Source organism: Accipiter gentilis, chromosome 9 (genome assembly GCF_929443795.1).
Source record: "Accipiter gentilis chromosome 9, bAccGen1.1, whole genome shotgun sequence".
Lineage (NCBI taxonomy): Eukaryota > Metazoa > Chordata > Aves > Accipitriformes > Accipitridae > Astur > Astur gentilis.
Genome location: NC_064888.1, coordinates 23066799 through 23087360, shown reverse-complemented (window position 1 = coordinate 23087360; position 20562 = coordinate 23066799). Strand labels below are relative to the sequence as shown.

At 40.0% G+C, this 20562-nt stretch overlaps 1 protein-coding gene across 1 annotated transcript; it reads left to right on the top strand.

The window, feature by feature from the left end:
- Nucleotides 1–3828: 3828 nt before the first annotated feature.
- Nucleotides 3829–16958, top strand: GDF10 (growth differentiation factor 10). The gene is made up of 3 exons (XM_049810514.1): nucleotides 3829–4178; nucleotides 9699–10606; nucleotides 16090–16958. The coding sequence occupies exons 1-3, from the start codon at nucleotides 3881–3883 to the stop codon at nucleotides 16279–16281; spliced, it is 1398 nt and encodes a 465-aa protein (XP_049666471.1). The 5' UTR covers nucleotides 3829–3880; the 3' UTR covers nucleotides 16282–16958.
- The last annotated feature ends 3604 nt before the right edge of the window (nucleotides 16959–20562 follow it).

Sequence of the window (20562 nt, the reverse complement as noted above, 5' to 3'; positions counted from 1 at the left end):
CAGGGTTGTTTCTCTTACACGTTCTCACTCCTCTCTCCAGCTGCCGTTTCTGTGTGCCCTGCAATTTTTTTTCCTTCTTAAGCATGTTATCACAGAGGCACTACCACTATCGCTGGTTGGCTCGGCCTTGCCCAGTGGCAGGTCTGTCTTAGAGCCGGCTGGTATTGGCTCTGTCAGACATATTCCAGCAGCTTGTCACAGAAGCCACCCCTGTAACCCTCCCACTACCAAAACCTTGCCACACAAACCCAATACACCATGTTACATGCCAATTGTGTAAAGAGAAACTAAAGTTAAATCCAGTCTTGCAAAACACTAATCCTGAGTCTGAATAGTGCATGTGCTATCATATGCCAGTGAAACTAATGGAAGAGGAAGGTGGTCTCTACCTCACACAACCACCCCCTTAGAGTGAAATTCATCTTTCACATCTCATCTAGCTCATATAGACTTCTTTTATAGCCAATGAAAAGCAACAGACATCCCTACAGCACAGACCATATGAACAGTTTTGGATATCTATGGTAGGGTGGGACAAATTATGCTAAATTGAACTGAGTCTCTGCATCTTGGTTCCTAGTTCCTTACTTTCTGTAATTATGCACCATTGATAGTGTGGTAGAATGCAAACAGAGGCAATGCTTGCTTTTTAGCAAGACAGACAAACTTTTGTCACTAAAGATGAAGGAAGGGGAGCCCGGCAGGGGGAAAGGCTATTCTTGCCACAGACAGGAATATGAGAGAGTATGGATCCAAAACAGGAATTGTTGAGCTGATGGGATGGATTGAGACAGCACATGCTGCTTCACAGGCATCAAAACTTTCCCTGCCAACAATAGGCACTGACTGATATGCCCAAACTCTTCTCTCAGTACAAAGAGCCTTCCATGGCTCTGTATCAGCTCTGAGCATTCTGCTTGCTCTAACACCTAAACACCACTATGACTCTTTGTTCTTTTTTGGGCATTAAGATAATTTCACTATTGTTCAGGAAAACTGAACAAAACGCAAAAGCCTTTTTTACTGACCATGTATCATTCTTGTCACACCATGTGATTTTGGATGGAATGTGAAAGGGTTTTTAGAGTTCTGCCATCAGTTTCTACAAGAACCTGCAGCCCACTGCATTTCATTCAGTTATTTTCTAATTAATAAGTTATATACTTAAGGAATAGTCTTGTATGGATATAGCTAATTGCATAGCATTATACATAGCAAGGTATTTCTGTGAGTGAAAAATGAATGAGCTGTCCCACAATAAGTAGTAAGCAGAAATTTGGACTGAAGCCTAAATTCAGTAATAATTTATGTTTCATTAACTTCCCTGGAGTTTTAACCTTCATTATCCCTGCTACTGACTTTATTATTAAAAATAAAGTCAGGCAAAATTATTTTAATATAGATAGATCTAATCCTAAAGGGAGTTAATAAGTTATTTTATCATAGAACAAAAAGAATAGATATTACTCCTGGTGCCCTATATCCCCTCATATATTTCCTATGTATTTCCTACATTATGGTCTACAACAAAACACAAGCACAGGTCACAATAGTTCCTTTGTATAGATGTCTCCAACTCCAGAAGAAAATATAATTTGGTTTTTTTATTCATATATAAGCTGTTATTAAGGGTGTGTAACACAATTTATATCACAACGATTTTAAAAGGAAAATTAGATCTGCAGTTTAAAATCTTAAATGCATTTCTCTAACTATAGGGACACTTTCTCCAAGTCCTGGCTTGCAAAGCTTTGACTTGAGCTATTTAAGAAGAAGAAGAAAAAAAAAAAGCTCTACTTGGCAAGAGCTTTAATTAGCAGAAATTTCCACGCTAGGAATATTATTCTGCATGAGCAGAAATTGCATAGCTCTTGCCTCTAGATGCCTTAGAGATGCCATTGATTGGCCATATTCAGAACAGGGGAATTATGTGACCCAGTGCTAATTTGAATTCCTTTACCAAACACATTTTTATTTCATCATCTCAGCTGCATAAAAGAGTCAAAGTACCAGAGCTTTAAAGACTTTGAATTCCTGCTGTTCTGCAATAAAATAAGGCAAGAAATATTAGCCATCCCTGGTCGATTCTTTAATTCTTTCCCAACAATGTCAAAGTATCAGTGTCCTACAGGTTTTAGTGCAGGTTAAAGACTGATACAAAGTGTATGCCTGAATAGGAGTTTGGAGTGAGTTAAGGAGTGAGAGAACATTTTAATGGGACATTGGTCCAAAATAGCCCAGCTTGTTCCTACCTCCTGCTGCCTCTTCCTCCTTTTCACAGGACCTTGATTGTATAGAAACAGTACAGACAAAAACCGCAAACAACAAAAGGTTTGCTCACCCCCCCAGTGGAGGTCATGAGCATGCTACCATGGAGAAAAAAAAAAAAAAAAAGGCATCAAAGGATGGCTTGGCTTATTTATAAGCAAAGATTAATTAATAGGAGGTTTGATACTTTAGCAATGTACATTCGGGCAAATTTGTATTTGCAAATTGTTCGTTTCATACATTCAAGGGGCACAGGGCAATGTGGCCTGGTGTTAATTTTAAAAAAGAATCAAACCTTTCTTTGCCATGATCCAAAAACTACAAACTTGTGGTTCAGAGGCTTTCAATAGTATCTGCTCAGATTTGACACTCCAAGGTCAAAAAATCACAAAAGAGTTGTGTTATACACAGCAACAGTAGCTTTTTCCAACAATTTTTCAATTATTGCATTGTATACTCTCCAAGAAAAGTAACTGTCTTGGCTACTGGAGGACAAGCTTTAAAAAAGGAGGCAGAATGAACAAATTCCCTTAAAATATACCACTTTCCTTACAGGTTGTCTTTAAAACTGCTATTCATTACAGCAGCATTTATACCCTCTGGGTGACTATAAACTATGATTCAGAACTACCTGTGTCACATGATGAATAAGTGCAACATGCACCATTCACTTTTAAATCAACCCCCTCTGACCTAAGCCATGTAAATCCTTCAGAAATTCAGGCCAGTATTCTCCTCCTTCAGATCACACATAGAAATAGCCCAATGACGAAAGTTTACCCGTGCACAGCCCCTTTAACCCCTACTATTTAAGTATCTGCTTAGAATTATCAGTGACCCTTGTTGCACTCTTGGCTATTTCACACTGGGTCTTCCAGAGCGTGGACCCACCGGATCCTTGAAACAAGCACTATTTACAGCATTGCCTTTCCAAAACAGCACTGTAAGCTCTGCCGATCGAAACAGAAAAGACTCTTCCACTTTTTTCTGCGTGTACGTGCGCACCCTTTCCACCTCATGCCGTCCCTGCTATCCACCCACCCTCCCGTCCTTCCCCACCGCCTGCCTGCCCGCTTCTTATCTATTTCCTTCTATCTTTTAGAAATTGGTTTCAAGCCCCCCTCCCCGCCCCTCGCTGGCGCAAGGCAGCCAAGGTGCCGTCCTGCCGCCGCACTCGCTGCCACAGCGGCGGCGGTGACATGTGTCTCCAATCAGCGGCTGTGCGCTAATTAATTTAGATCCTTTCCCCGCTACGCTTAAAAGAGCGGGGAAGCCCCACGTTGGAAGAATATAGTGTCCCCTCCAGCGAGTTCGCCCCGCACCCGGACCCCTGGCGCTGCCCCCGCTCCCCGCCACAGCCCCGCTCCGCCGCCCCCGGACCGCAGCTCCTCACCCCCGGGCCCGGGGATTGGCCCGGCGGAGGCGGCATCAGCAGCATCAGCAGCAGCAGCGGCGGCGGGGAGGGGGGGGGCCGCCCCCTCCCTCCTCCCTTCCCGGCCCCGCCGCCCCCTCGCCCCGGTGCGGCAGGGCCGACCAGGAGCCCCAGACACGCAGGCAGCAACCGAGCCGCCGCCGCTCTGCCTGCGCCCGGCCGCCCCGCAGCATCCCCCCGATGGCCGGCCGCCTGACCTGCTGCCTCCTGCTGTGGGCCCTGGGCCATGGGGGCTGCCGTTCGCCTGCGGGGGAGGGCGCCGGCAGCCAGCCCGCCTGCCCCGTCCAGCCGCCGGCCGCCCGCGACTCGTCCTCCCCCGGCCGCGACCCCCGCGGGGGCTCTTCGCCGCCCCCTGCGCTGGGCAGCTTCGCTCAGGACATGGTAGCTGTCCACATGCTAAAGCTCTACGAGAAGTACAACCGGGAAGGGAGCCGGCCCGGCGACGGCAACACGGTCCGCAGCTTCAAAGCCAGGCCGGGTAAGACGGGCCGGGCGCGGGGGGCACCGCCGGAGCCCCCTCGCTCCTCTTCCGCTTTAAAGCGACGGGTTTGCGCCGAGGCTGTCGGTGTCCGCGGGGGGTGTCACCATGGGTGAATACTGGGGGGGGCCCTTGCTAACTACACGGACACGGTGTCTCCGCTCTGCGGGCGGCTTCCCACCTTCCCCGGCTGCCCTCCCTCCCCCGAGAGTATCGCGACAAGGTATCTCCCTTCAGAAAGGCTCCGTTGCTGCGGATGCAAACCACGGGCAAAAGAAGCGCTGTTCCCGGTGCACATCGCACCGGGTCGAGAGATCTTTTCGGAGATACTTGGAGCATAAAACTAGTAGCGAGTGCTCCAGCCGCAGGTCCTCTCCTCCGGCCAGTCTCGCAGGCTCGCAAGTTGCTGTTAGGAAGAGTGCCGCCTACGGGACCGTCTAAAACTGCTCGGGATCTTAAATTCGTTGCACTGCCTAAACCTGAGAAGACAGATGTCTGACCTCCCTCTCCCCAGCTTTACTTGGCTTCATTATGAGGGTGGAAGCACATATATATACAGTGTCAAAACTACACCTTCAGTATCCCAGTCTTACCTGAAAATAATAAAGAGGAGGTTTGCATAGTTAATACTCTTTAAATTTGTTATCCTTTGCCAAGGAAACCCAAACTACCTTCTCTGGAAAATGTCTTCCTTCTTTGGTTAACTCTTACAGACTATAACTAAGATCTTAGCTCTTCAAATAAGAACTATGTAAGTTTCTAGAATGTAATTTGTTACATTGCCAGTAATACTGATTTTTTACAGGCACATCTGATGGATGAATTCAAATTTTGCTTTTGTGAGTTTCAATCTATTTCTCCTACACTTAAGTCTCATGTAGAGAATACAATGCAGCATAGCATGTTTTAGGGAACAGTTACTATAATATTGCACAATAATTTGTATTCTCTAGTGCACCCCAACTTAATTTCTATCCTATGTCAAATATAGTATTTAAAAGTAATCATATTCAAGGAGGAGGAGGTGCCATGGAAGGCTAAGTGGCTAATGAAAATGTCTAGAAATCTAGGAGTTGGATGTAAAGCAATTGCAGACATTTGGGAGAGGAATAAATTGTCATGCTCTAGATCATCAGCTAGCAGCTGCTAACTATAATAGGGGTTAAGAAGGCACTTCCACTACGGGTGGTTATTCCATGATATCCTGCTATCACTCTTATTTTTCTGTGGACTGAGCAGCTGATACTGGCCGCTACCCAAGTAAGGCCCTAGACCACAAGAGTGATTTGGGAAGAATGCAAAAATTGCACTATATTCTTCTTAATTTTTCAATTAATCTGCTGAACAAGTTACTTGAATCGAAGTGGTTTAAATTCTGGTTTAAAACACTAAACCAGCAGCATTTTCTACCCACAGATAGACTATACTGACCAATTACAAATCAATATTATTTTGCTTATCTATCAGATTGTGAAACCAAGGCAGAGATGCCTAGAAGTAACTTGTCTTTCCATGCAATGGAAATAAAGCACACCTATGTCCAAAACTCCCGTTTCCTGTGTCCCATCTGTGGTACCTTCTCTACTGGATCGCATCTTTCCCCAGTAACATGGCATGAAAGCAGAAGCTCCTCTGCAATGTTCCTTTGATATGACAATAAATTGTATTTCTTTGTAACTCATCAACCTAGCAATAAACAGTCTGAATTGGACCATAGAATGACACAAGATGAAGGAGGGGAGAAGAACCTTATCTGGCAGGTTTTTTTTCTTTATCTTCTCCAAGGAATTCCAGTGTTTTCTTCTGAAAGAAGAAATTGGCATGTTTTTCTAACAAGACGTGGAATGTCTGTTCTTTATAAAATACAGATGATAATTCTGATCCTATTGAGATAAGTGAAACAGACTACACCTACAATAATTTCCTTTTCATATCCCAAGCGATGGACTTACTACTTTTTTTTTTTTAAAAAAACGTACATTTCAGAAAATCTGTAACCTTTTATTCCTATGCTGCAGCTTAAAGCTATTAGGGGACACTTGAGCATCAGTGTTAGTTATAGCTGTCAAGATGAGGACTCCAGAGGTGTAAAATGTCGGTCCAGACTTAGTTTGCTCCTTTGTCATATGCATTATTGAGGCCTCCTCAACTACACAGTTGTATTGCTATCCTACATATTCCTTACAGGGTATAGATGGTGTTAACTGCGTTAGTGAATATATAGTATTTCTCCATTTTCAATGTGAGGCACTTGCTATATATATGCATGTGCTATTTGCACATGTTCCAGATGCTTCTTTGTTTTCCTCTAGCAGTACTTATCACTTCAGGAAGAGTGCTTCACAAACATCTGACCACCTCCTCTCAGCTCACCTCTACATGTGTTCACAAGAGTTCATTATTTCTCTGATAAGGACCTGGGAGACAGTCTATGAACTAATTTCTCGAGTTCTTTTTTTCTTTAGGTGCTTTCCAGTTTCCAGGGAACTTTGTAGCTTTAGAAAACAACACCAATTGACTGAAGTTAGTTACACAGTCAAGTCATAAGTGGTTTGTGACCAAATGTGCATACTAAGTTATTGTCCAACTTCATCTAGGTTACTGAGACTGGGGGGAATTGGTCTTCATGGCAGCAACCTGCTACCTAAGCCATGAAACTTCCCCATAAATTGACTCCTGCAGCTCAGGCTCATTCCCTGAACACCATTCATCTTCTGTGCTAAACGAAGTAAAAGCCTTAGTGAATAGTAGAAAGTAGTAGCCATTTAATTAAGGCTATATCATAATGCATATGTGCAAGAAAACCAAATCAAGATTACCCAGGGAACCGTAATTCTGGCCTCTGGATCCTTGCTTTACCATAATTAATGGCTTAAAATATTTTAAATTAAGTTCTTTGCATATTTCTTTGTCACAAATGTGTTAGCAGAAATACCATGTAAACCTGTTTTGCTCATCTTCACTTACTGCAAGGTAACATTCTCCCATATGGCTTATGTACTAAAGGCTAATATTTTCTTTCCTTGGGCACTTGCCTTTTTTTTTTCTTTACCAATCTCTTGCACGTATCTTCCACACATCTTGCCGGTATTCCTAACTTGAAGCTGTCTACAGGTATCAGAGGTAGATACAATCAATAAAATATTAACAGCTTTAATGTATACAGCTAGTACAGCTCAACTGAGAGTAGACCTGGAAAATGTAAGAATTAGTTGACAGGCTGGTAAAAGACTGAGCAATCTGATGCAATATGATAAATATGACTATGCTCCATCCAAAACTCAGGTCTCCTCAATTCCTAAAAAGCCTGCACTTCCAGGCTTCTGGCTTTTCAGTAGCTGCAGATTGACAGGTTCTTATTCTGTTCTACAAAGAATTTTGACTTTTGAAGGGTTTGTTTCACTCTAGAATCCAGAATTTAGATTAATTAAAACTCTCTTTCTCTGAGCTATCATTACAAGTTACCTTCCCATCTGAAACCCTGGGACTCTGGTGTTTGAAACACCTTTATCCTAGCAATGCATATGCTTCATAGTCATATCTATAGAATTGATGGTGCTAGGAGCATTCTACTACTAAAAAAAACATATTAAAAATTTCAACTGTACGCAGCTCAGGTGGGGATAGGCAGTGGATAGACTTCTTTTTTTAAAAAAAACATGCCTCCTTAAATGAACAAACATTAATAACAGCCTGGTATTCTAAAGGAAGTACTACAATTATTCTCTTCCTTGGTCTGAAAAACAGGCTAGCAGCCTTGTGAAATTTCTGTGATTCAAAGACTTGAATAGAATCTAAACTCTTAAGTATGAGGCAGCTGTGCATAAGACTAGTGTTGATTAAAAGTTTACTGATAGGAACCCCGTCCTGAACTGACAGAAATAAATAGGTTCTCATCACAGAATACTGTTCCTGTCAGCCTCTCTGCCACCTGTGAAACCACTATGTGGGCATCAGTACATGCTGTTCCACTTCACTGCATCACGAAAAAAATACAGATGGTGTAGATGGAAATTGCATACTTTAACATTTGTACTTTCAGACTGTCTATGTGGGTGTGGTTTAGTGCAAATTATGGTTCTATCCAGCATGAACTGGAAGACTGTAAGCAATTTAGTGAGATGTAGCACTATTAATTTCCATCTTTAAAATGAAACAGTGCTTAAAGGAAGAATATTCTGACAGGTGGCAGTTAACAGTACTGTCTTTCTGTTGTTGCCAAAATTTCTGTGGCTTATCATCCATGGTGTATTGAAAGACAAACCTAAGTGTTTGTGGAAAGACTGACTGTTGGGTTTGTTGGGTTTTGTTTGGTTTTGGGGTTTTTTTCTCCCTGCTGCCAGAGAATTTCCAGGTATGTCAAAAAGGGCTACCAGAAGGGTTGTCCACTTGGGTTAACTAAAGGTGCAAACTTACCCACTGTAGTCCTTTGATGCATTCTAAGTACCAGTCTGAGCCTGGAAGAACAGGAATAACTTCTTGGTTCTGTCACCACCTTCCTGTATACTCTTGAGCTAGTAAAAAAAAAAAAAAAAAAAAAGGTAACTTTTCACAATGATAGACTGTGAAGGCATGGTTTTTTGATTCTAGGATTACATTTTAACGCACTAAAAGAAGCTTCTACTGTTTAAATAAACATGGTGTAAACAGTTATTAGTGTAAAATTGCTCATCTTCCTTGAGAAGAGGGTAGAGATGTAACCTGACCAGATTGTTCAACTAGCTAAAAAGAAGCCATATCAAATAGAGTTTGAATTTTAAGAGTCAGCTCCTGTTCAACCGTAGTTGTCACCAACTTCAAGCAGATCAAAACACAAGTCTTGGAAACCAAGTAGGTTTCACAGTGCTTTAAACAAATCTCCTACATGATGTATACTGGAAAAGAGGATTGCTCATAAAAGTAATGGCCCCCAAAATGTGTCATACTGCTTACTTCCAGCCCCCTTGTGAAAAGTCTCTTGTGCACTATTTTGCACTATTTATGGATGATGAACTTTATAAGCTGTTGCCCACAGAGTTAGCACCCAGAGATCTTTCAGGAATCTTTGCAGTCAGCTTCAGATTATACCACCTTAATACTAACTGTAAACCTGGTTTTCATCCAATATACTGAGTAAGGTACTGTTCTGAGCTCTGCCATGGGCAAATTTGATAGCTTCTCTGAACTTGACTTTGTTATAAATGAAATAGAAGCAAGGATTGCTTTTTTTGCCCGCCTGGAATGAAAGGCAGTCTGAAACTGAAAATCTCTGGGAAGAGTTTTATCCCTCATGTATACAAAAGGTGCCCGGTGTGTTGGACAGTCGCAATGTTATTGTAATATTCCTATTAAATATTGTTAGGGGTTTTTTCCTCCTCTTATTTACAATAGTTTTAAGCTGAAGTGACAAGCTTACTATACTAACTGATTTGAAGTGGGTAAGTGAAAAGCAAAATTTGCTAATCCACTTATAGAGGAATAAGGATTTCACTACCATTTTTGTCTCAGATATTTATCCATCTTTTCCTTGCTCTCTTGCAGAATTCTTGGCCCAGAAGCCCTGGTACTGTTTCAATCTGACATCCATGCAGGATTCAGAGATGATCCTTGCTGCCACTTTTCACTTCTATGCTGACAAACGACCTCGGCACCGGGAAGTGTTTTGTAAGCGGTCCAAGAACTCATCCTGCCGCCTCCTTCACCTGCCTCCAATCCTGCGGCTTAACCTCATTTTCCAAAGCATTCACCAGAATTCTGCCTATGGACTAGTGAAAGGAAACATCACCGTGTTTCTTCAAAGGCGAGGGGCTTGGCATGCAAAGGACATTTCACACATCATAAAAGAATCAAAACGGGCTGGAGAACTCATTCTCTGCACTGAGCTTGATTCTGGGGAGAAACACCAGGGGTTCCCTGAACAGGTTGCCAGTCATTTACCTTATATACTAGTTTATGCCAATGATCTTGCAATCTCTGAACCTAACAGTGTGGCAGTCACCCTACAGCGTTATGATCCATTCCCTTCCAATGATGGTGACCCAAATCTATCCCCTAATGCTTCTACTGATACCCGAGTGAGGAGGGATACATACTTCTCCAGCTCTATTCAGAACAATGAGTTGCCAGAAGTCATTTATAACAACAATAAATACAACAAACATGACATATGGGAGAATGCCTACAAGTCCTTGAAACCAAAAGCCTCACGCAAAGACCGAAGGAGGAAAGGGCAAGACAATACAGAAACACTTACAAAGTCTCAGGTGCTAAATTTTGATGAGAAAACAATGAAGAAAGCAAGGCGAAAACAATGGAATGAGCCAAGGATTTGTTCAAGAAGATACATGAAAGTTGACTTTGCTGATATTGGCTGGAATGAATGGATCATATCTCCCAAATCATTTGATGCCTACTACTGTGCAGGAGCATGTGAATTTCCAATGCCCAAGGTAGTATTTTTTTTGTTCTTAGCTTGCAAACAGTAGATCTACTGTTCTGCCTATCCAATTACTTCTTTAGTTAGATTTTCCTTTAGGTTTTTACCTTTTTCACTGTGTTCTGTTGCCTTGTTCAGCCTAAATAATTTAAGCAATATGGTTTCCATCAACTTATTCATCAGAGTGCAGAAAGATTCCAAGTTATCTTTATATGTAATCTGAAGAATAAGAAAATAAGAAAATAAGAAAAATGTCTCAGATTTATCTTGCAATTTCTCATCTTATATCTTGAAACCATAACTTAAAGACTTATGCAGCTTATTAAAATATGGTTACATACACTAAATCATCAAAATACTCTGTTGTGTTAGTAGAAGTATAAAGTATTATATGCTAATAATAAAACAAGCTACTGTTTCAGAGTATTTCTGAATTCCACTGCTAATACCTTAGGAGAAAAATGCAAAGTAGTGATGCTGAGATTTTTTTAACTTTAAAGAACTGCTTGTCACTCTGAAAATAAGAATGCTGGTTAAGCTGATATTTGTGTCTCAAAATCCTCTGGTGCTTTTTTAATTTACTAAATTCTTAAAATTAAGATATCCTGCTGGAACAAAAAAAGTTGATTTACCTTATGTGGCTGGAAAAGCTACATAGCTGCCTGTAACACTCTAAAGCTAGCATACTGGATTCCTCCTATAGAAGCAGCGTAAAATTTGCTAATAGAGAGGCAAGCATGAACTCCTGCTCCAATTCGATTTGGCCCATTCCCACTCACTTGCTCTATGGCAAGAAGTAGAAATTTTGGCAATCCTATATAGCACAAGAATTATCAGCATTTTATAGGACTTTCAAGTAATGGTGGAGAGGAGGATTTGAAGCACTGCATAACCTGCGTGTTTAGAAACTGTAATTATTTTGCAATTCTACCTACAAATGGCCTGATTATTTATTCTACTGACAGTTTTGCATGTGGTCACTTGGCACATAAATAATGTATAGTTTTTTACAGCAGAGAATTTCAAAGCTCTGAGACAGGAATCTGCCATAGTTTACATACAGGGAGATTGATGCGTGTTTGTGTTGAAATAAGTAGTATGATTTCAGGAAGAGTAGATAGGCAGGCTAGTTTAAGTCCAGGAACAGTGGAAATCCAGACATTATTGTACAGTGTACAAATCTGAGCACATGTTCTTGTGTAGCTGGCCGATGCTGAACCATGTATATGCTAAAATTGATACATGGTCTGGTAAAAATTAAAGCTTGCGTAGGCTCACGTACAACTTCACTTTTTTGTTGTAGTATAAAGAGATCATGCAACACAATCACCATTTAACTTAACCAAAGCAAAACACAGCCCGAGAATATGGGTCCTCTGCCACAGACCCACAGCCTAATTCACCTTTCGTACATACCAAAGAAAAAAAAAAAAAAAAAAAAAAAGAAGATACATTTAACTTCCTGTGAGCAAAACAGCATGACACAAAAGCTGACAGAACTGAAAGACAGTGGATCTGTTTCTAGCTGGGATAGTTAAATAAGCTTATATTGCTGACTTATTTAATGTCATATCTAGACTTGCTATATAATATATATTCCCCTGTAAACCAAACCCACTTACTTTACTTCTCATTTTGATACCTGTTTTCTAGATAAGTTAATGTGGCTGCACTAGCATCTTGGTGCCAAAAAAACCCGAAACAAACAAAAATATCAGAGAAATTTAAAACTAAATAACAGATACATAGATTTGGGGATGTTTGGTTGGACACACTCTTTGATTGGGTTTGACTTGGAAGAGGTCTGCTTTTTGTTAGCTTTGTATTTTTAAGTTGGGGGGGGGGGGGGGGATAGAGGCAGATTCACAGTTCTAACTTTTTTAAATGATGGTTTCCAAATGAACAGAGATAACTAGAACATCAGCAAGAATGAAGCTTCAGGTCAGAGCATAAGAATTTCTAAATATTATGGAGAGAGAAACAGCTTTTGTTCTTGCATATATACCCTAAGTCAGGAAAGCATGCATATGATCTTGGCACTCCTAAATCAAAGGCCAGATTAAGGCTATTCATGAAGACTTGGTCTACACAGTCAACCTGTGATGGACAACAGATACCTTATTTCCAAGGTAGTCTTTTAGAATTGTGGAGATAGAATTATACTTATATACCTGGCATGTTGAGAATCATCACATTGTATGATTTATTTTTTTTCTTAAAGTACCAGTACATCACTCTGCACATCTACTTTAATAACTGCAATTCTTGATCTAGATACAAAACAGCTCTGGTACAAATCTTGTCATAGCAAGTTCACCTATCTTACTGCTGAAGTTCTTATTCCCTGAACTGTTAAGGGAAGGCTAGCTTATATGGTTAATAATGGCTGGCTGTACTGCTCCATTTGCCAAACAAATGCTAGTCCTATGTGTGGTAGAAGTAAGTGGGAACATACCCTTTCCCTGGTCTACAGTAATTAAAATTCCCTTTATTTCATCCTTGTAAGTGTATCAGTTCATGAGTTTCATTCTGAGAGTTGAATTCAAACCTGAAAACAAAACCTTCCTGAAGCTAAGAAGTATTGCTTATTAAGATGGGGGGTGGGGGGTGTTTTTTGAGGGGCAAATTCATGATAAAACAGACTTTAAAGGCGGTGTAAGCCAGGCAGAAGGGGAGTGCCTAAAGTATTTCAAACCTGCTGTTCAATTGCTTTTTGGCTATATCACCATCCTTCTATTTTCTGAGGCCCAAAATATTCCTAAGCTAGGATTGTCCTAGAGCTTAAGTAAGAGCAGAACCTGGCCTGCTGTGTATAACTTGGTAGCCAGCATTTAAAACATTAGCACTTCCTCAGTGCCATCACTACTGGGCATTCAACCCATTATTTCAAGCTTTCCACTTTAGCACATCCGTACAAAGGCTAATGTGAAGCCTAGCCCATGATCACTGAACACTCATGCCAGGTTTCCAGAATGGCTGGAAATTTCAGAGCCTGGTTGGATGTGGGATGGGTGTGCTATCTGGCTCTGCTGTGGATGTAGGGCTCAGGCAGCCAGATTTTGTACAGAGTAATAGTCCATAATAAGCATTTTTCTCTATAAGCATTTTTGTGCATAGTGTATACACTTGCAGGCATTAGAAACCTAATTAGGGCTGTTGTCTTGGTAGACAGCTGCTCACTCGAGACTTCGCTCACATCTATTTATTCCTTGCAGATATTAGACACTGCACAGCTGGAGAAGATCCTAGTAGGATCTTCTGCAGGTTCATACCCAGGAATCCTCTAAGTCAGTAACTGGTACCGAGGGTAATGATGGCTATCTGCTGCATGGGGTCAACAAATTCTGTTTCAGTAGCACATTAGGATCTGTGACTTTCAAAGAACAATATGAAATAATACAGATGCTAGGAACACTTCAGGACATTTTTCATAAAGGTTAAAGTAAGAACTTGATTCTAGAAGCTCTAGTTCTTAGAATTTCTAAACTCTACAGTTGCTTAAACACATGAAAGCTACTTCTGTCTCTTTCTTGCTGTCCAGATTTGCTGACATGGCCAAGGCGGGTAGAAGCTTATTTCTACTTCACATAGCAGCTGTGAGACTAATTCACTGCTGCTTGTCTGTAACAGCTTTGAAATCTAAAGATGAAGGATGACATGAAAGACCAAGCTATTGTTAATTATGCCAACATATGCTAATTACAGAAAGGCAATTACCAGGATTGGTCACTTGTTGGGACTTGGCTATAGGGATGCTATCTTGAAGCCCTGAAGGATCAAGGACGGATTTCACAGTTCCTCTTTGTAATGGCTCAAATGAGGTCACTTTAGTTAAGGAACACCTGAAAGCCTTAATAGCAGTTAAGGTTTGGATCTGATTTGCTGATATGTTACACTTAAATCAAATGCCTCAAAACTGAATTATCCTAAAATATAGCTCCTTTCTTATACCCATGGACTACATAACTTTTCATGTTGAAATGAAAGACCATGTTTTGCATATACTCAATTATTACTTGAAAAATACAGAAGATATAGGAGACATTAATTTGTCTCACTTGAAGTATCTGCTTCCATGTGGAGGTGTGCAAAGTCCCTATTTGTTGTCCCATATATGTCATTTTCTAGCCTATATACAGCTATGTACCAATAGTGATGAAAGATTTCATGTGCCACATATACCAGATCTGTGCAGAAAACTCTCTGAAAATGTAGCAAAAGGCCTGATATGACTAACAGCATTATCCTAGTGTTACTGTACTCATTTTCTGGGACAATATTCAAACAAGGCAACTGAACAGGAGTTACTGAAGCTTCAGCCTCAGTGGTCGGTTGCATGCCACACTATTCCCTCATGTAATGAGCACATACATTCCATGCTATGCTAAGGATGGAATGACAAAGAAAGGCTGTCACTCTGTCACCAGTAAACTTGTGCTTGACTGTATGTACCTAGAGCAACAGAAGTGGTGAAAACTGTTTAGTACTATTCAGTTACTCAGACTACAAGGGTCAAGTGTAGCTTGTGAATAAAGACTAAAAAAAGAGAAGAGTTACATTTAACTACTAAACAATGTACTATTTACATATCTTAACTTTTTCTTATTCTCACTGCTGTTATGCCTAATGGCTGCCTCCTTTTCTGAAATATTTTTCCCTGTGTTGTTCACTGCATCCAAAAATCAATACTAGAAATAAAATTGTGCCTCAGTACCTTGAGCAGTATATAGATGTAAGGCTGCTGTGAAACCCTACTTTATACTTTTCCTGCCCTCCCAGACTTTTGTTTTCTTCTCCCACTTTAAGGCTAGTTTGGGGTGGGGTGGGAGGAAGCCTGGTGAGGAAGGCAGAGGGAAGCAAAGACTACAGGTATGAAGTACTTGTTTGTCATGGGGTTATGATCAGAAAGGCTCTGTCAGGTTGTTTGACTATTCTAGACTAACTCCCCCCTGTGGACACTACTTCTGGAGCACTCTGCTCTTTTAAAAGTGAGTAGTTACTCCAGGGAAAAGTAACTAATTCCAGGGTAGCATACCTGAGGAGAAATACTACCGGAACATAGGGATAGTTATTTGGGAAATACTTACAGTAGCCAATTTTCCAAGTCATACAAGAGGCTAAGAAAACAAAAGATAACATCTTACGACTGAGAAGTGTGCCCCACCTCAGTCCCTTCCTCTGGCATGCCTGCCTCCAGCATCTACTAGGTGCAGTCAGGGACATTCTTTCTTCAGGATACTGACTGCTGGCTGTGCCACCAGTGCCCTCCTCTGGTATTTATGAAGGCAGCATAAGGAACACAAAATACCTGTTGGATACACCCTGCACAGGAAAGCTGGAAGTGTGAGGGACTGACTATGCTGCATGGCCCTGTGACTCCATCGCATATATTCACTTTTTTGAGAAACAAAAAAATAATTGTTGTCATTGTCCAAGTCCATCTGGGAAAGTGACTGCTTATAAATGAAGCGATAACTATTTCCTTCTCTGTTCCAGATCGTCCGGCCATCAAACCATGCTACAATCCAGAGCATCGTAAAAGCAGTAGGAATTATTCCTGGCATCCCAGAACCCTGCTGTGTTCCTGACAAAATGAGCTCACTCAGTGTCCTGTTTTTAGATGAGAACAAAAACGTTGTTTTAAAGGTATATCCCAGTATGTCGGTTGAAACTTGCGCCTGCCGATAAGTTGTTAGAAACACATCTTTAACAAGACCCACACATCCTGTCCAACTACGCTGGGAAAGTTGTAAATGGGAAATGAATCCACTTGTGTTGATGAATGAACGCAAGCCTACAATTCTCCTCCACAGAAAGCATGCGGAGAGACTAAAACGATACACATGCTCACCTGGAAGGATATGTCTTACTGTCATCATTTGTCTTTCATATTCATCTTCCAGGAATTCAATACTTTTACAAATATCTTCCTAACCCACCTAGCCAAGACACCTGGTGTTTAGTGAGAAATTTAAGTGTAAAGTTTTCCATAATCAAAGGACTAAAATATGTTTTTATATGCTATTTTTCTGACTATTTTATTTCTTCAGTTAACCAAGAAGATGGGAAGTGAACTTGCAAAGGCAGGCTTATTTTAGAATATCACTTTTGTACACAAATCAAAACTTTTTGCCTAAAACACTCATACTCTTAATCCGCATATTTATACTGGAAAATGCTGTAATAAAGGGCTTAAAATGTATTTTTTTTCCAGGATGCAAGTATAGTGCACTGCTTTCATATAAACAGTATATTAATATAGCCATTCTTGGTTACCCTTCCCTAATATATAATTTGTTCTACAAAAGACATACGTAACATCCCACACTTTTGGTTTGCTGGATAATTTCAGGTTGTTAAACATATTCTCTGAGTAACACATGCTATATAATAATATGTTGAAATACTAAAAATAAAATAACCAAGATTTATATTTTTGTAAATTATACTTTATATCATCTAGATTGTTACATGCTTTTAACAAAAGCTAATAAATTAAAGGTACAGTAGTATCTAAAAATAGTTGAATTGTCTTTCTATAAATGCACTCTGCTACATTCTGTTAATTAGATGGAAACATGTAAATACATGTTAAGCTTGTCATAATGCACCTCAATAGATTAAAGACAGAAAGGAATACTATGATCATCTAGACCGACCTCCTGCATAGCACAGATGAAAGAACCTTGCTCAGTAGTTTCTGCACCATGTATTATGGAACTTCTGTTTTGAGCTTGGGAATACCTTTGAAAAACATGCATAAATTTGGCTTTAAAGACTTCATGTGATAGAATATCTCTACTGGACTACAAGTAGTTGTTCCAAAAGGTAGTACTCTTTGTTCATATGCAGTGGCTTAATCCTAGTCTGAATTTGCTGAGTTTTAGCTTCAGTTCACTGGATCTTACTGTAACCTATTCTATTAGATCCCTTTTATCTATTATGCAAAATACTTTCACTGTGTATTTTTAGTATATAGAGCAGGGTCAAATTACATTTTGGCCAAGACTTAAATAGATACTTTGATTTCTTATTCTAAGCCTCAAAACAATTTCTCACAGCTCTCTTCTGAACTCTTTCCAGAACTTTCATTAACTTTCTTTTCCAACAATCAACATCAAAATGGGACAAAATATTTGGCAGTGGTTCCATTAGAAGTCTTTATAGAAATAAAGTCTCTGCACCCCTCTAACTCCTGTACAATCCTCTGTTGATACATTTATGGTAGCCCTTGTAACTGCAGCACTCCTTTAAGAGCTCATGTTCCACCATTATGCCTGTCAATCCTCTTTCTTGGTGTCCCTGTGTGCCAGGACAGACCTGCCACATATTCCATTTTCACCCACCTGCTGTACAATAGCATAGGCAGACCGCAAGTGGAACAAACTTCTGAATCTGTGAGGTAGCACAGAGTGCAAGATATGGAGTGTTTCCTCCTGAAGAAACAGTCTAATCTTCCATGCTATCTTATCCTATTAGGAGTTGTGTTGTTTAGGGGAAGGATACTACACACACTACCTTCTGATTAATGGCTAACTGGAAGGCTCTTATCCTGCTAAGGTGCGAGGTAACTTCTGCCTCCAATATTTCATACTCATGTGTTGCAGATTCCCAGAAAACAGAGGTGTGTAAAGGTGCTGCTTCCTGCTAACCTACATAAAAGCAAGATTCAGTGTGTATGGGAGCCTCTGCAAGGTTACTCTCAGAACAGTTCTTGCCAGTTCCTCCTGAACAGCTCTCAGTAAGAAGTAGATAGTTCTAAGGCACCTTGTAGTGACTGCTAGTTATGATTGCCAAAAGATCATGGATCCAGCTAGTCATTTCTTCTTCTCCCAAAGTACTACAGTGATTTACACTGGAACTACTGGGACAAACCTTTGTATACTGTTGCTGTCAGAGATTTCCCTTAAAAATGTAGGGTCTTGTGTTTCATAAACCATGAGAAACTCAGCTACAGTTGACAAAGTAATGCTAATGCATAAACAAACATTAAAAAGTAATAGCCATAAGCATAAAACTTTTCAAAGTATCTTAAGTGACTGTCATTTCTGTTCTCTGTAAAAATCTACCCTTTTCTGTAGGTCTAGTCTTGTTCCCATTTAGCACCAGCTCTGAACAGCATGATATATTAGCCTAGTGTGCTTATGTTCTCATCTATTGCATTTTGTTTTCCTTAAGGAATCTTTTCTATACTTTGAATTAGTCTTTGGGTACAAACTTTCTTTCCAAGATGTGCTGATGCAAGCAATTAGGAAAGAGATACCATCTTATGATCTGTTATAAGCTCAATAGGACATAAAGGAAAATGCTACTCCTATACTCATTATGACACCTATAAAACCCCAAAAGGTTTAGTCTGCATTTAAAGGTTTGTTGGCAAAACTATGTTATTTAGGATGGGCAAAACAAAATTATACCTGTAAGTGGCACAGCTCTCAAGACCTACCCTTACTATACAAGCAATACAATTATTTTATTAGTGAAGTTTATTTCAGTTAGCTGTACCAGTCCATTCTCTAATGCAGATAAAGTCTATTTAACTATCTGTTTAGTGGTTTAAGCTACTACTTTCTGGGTCTTTGGTATTTGGATGTCTAATCTTCCTCTAGGAAAGGAAACTTTGCATTTGAAATGGCACAAATGCAGTCAGCTGCTGCTGGAAGACACTGATACCCTTACTCTCTTGGTTCCAACAGATTTTTTGATTTCTATGAACATCCTATAAACTATTCCACTCAATGTTTAAGTTTCTAGAGAAAGTTACTACTGACAAACATAAAATAGCAGGTCAAGATAATTCCACTAACTAATCCTAAAAGAATTGCAGATATATTAATATGGGATGATTAAAGACAGATAAAACAGGAAAATAGCTGATACTAGCCAGCAAAGTGTTAAGGACATTTTTTTCTAACCCAAATCCAATTACATTCTTTGAGGCCACAGTTTAATTGCCAGAGGTAACAGCAACAGCTAGAATGTACCTAGGTTTTGTGGAGTATTTCAATTCAATTGCACAAGGCTGCATAACCAAAAGAAACCGCTGGACAATATTAATTTATTTGTGTATCACATGAATTAACAACTGTTTCACTGCCAAACCTCAAAGAGCTGCTTTCAAAAAGAATTGCCACTGAATTAAACTGTTCATTGTAAAGTTTCTGCAAAGCTGATGCTTGGCCTGACACTATTTGACATCTTTATATATGAACTGGAAGTCTGTATATAACAAACCCCTTTGCAGAAGACAGTATTTAGGAGAGAGGTATTCATATAGATCACGTGATCTAGCTGCACTTTATGTTATCAAAATTCATTTTAAGGTAGACAGATGCAGAACTTGGTACCTAGGCACAAGGAATGGAGGCTGTTCCTACTGAGTAAAAGACTGACCCTTGAAAGCCATAACTCTTAAAATAATTTTTGTGGATATAATGGATTTATGGCACAGTATGAGGATCCAGGGTGATGCTATGTAAAGAGAGCTAATGAAAGCTTTGAATGGACAGACAATGAAGTAGTGAACCATGTAAGGAAAGATTTTATTTCTGCATGTGGCACTGGTGGACTGCCACTAGAAAACTACGTATAGCCCCAGTGTTCACCTTTTCAAAAAGACATTCAAATTCAGAAAGAGACACAAAAAAAGAAACAAAAAAAGTTAGAGAAAATGTCTTATAACATATGACTAAAAAGCACAATCTGTTTATTTTATCAGAAAGCAAACTGAGAAGTAACTTGATTACACTGTACAAGCACTTTGACAGAGAGAAAATGCCAGCACCATGGGGCTCCTTAAGCCAGCCAGAAAGTTAAAAGAACTTCTGTCTAGAAGGTGAAGCCAGGAACAATGAAATAATAAATGAAGCACCATGGGTTTTTACATGTAAGTGATAATCTTTTAGAGTAAGTGCTACAAAAATTGAAGAAATCTTTGATTCTTTGACATCTTCAGATAAATTCTGGAGG

What these genes read in the sequence shown, in the direction of transcription:
- GDF10 (XM_049810514.1), top strand. Translation starts at nt 3,881, where the DNA reads ATGGCCGGCCGCCTGACCTGCTGCCTCCTGCTGTGGGCCCTGGGCCAT. An exon ending in CAGCTTCAAAGCCAGGCCGG is followed by an intron (nt 4,179 to 9,698) that starts GTAAGACGGGCC and finishes GCTCTCTTGCAG; the next exon opens with AATTCTTGGCCCAGAAGCCC. An exon ending in GTGAATTTCCAATGCCCAAG is followed by an intron (nt 10,607 to 16,089) that starts GTAGTATTTTTT and finishes TCTCTGTTCCAG; the next exon opens with ATCGTCCGGCCATCAAACCA.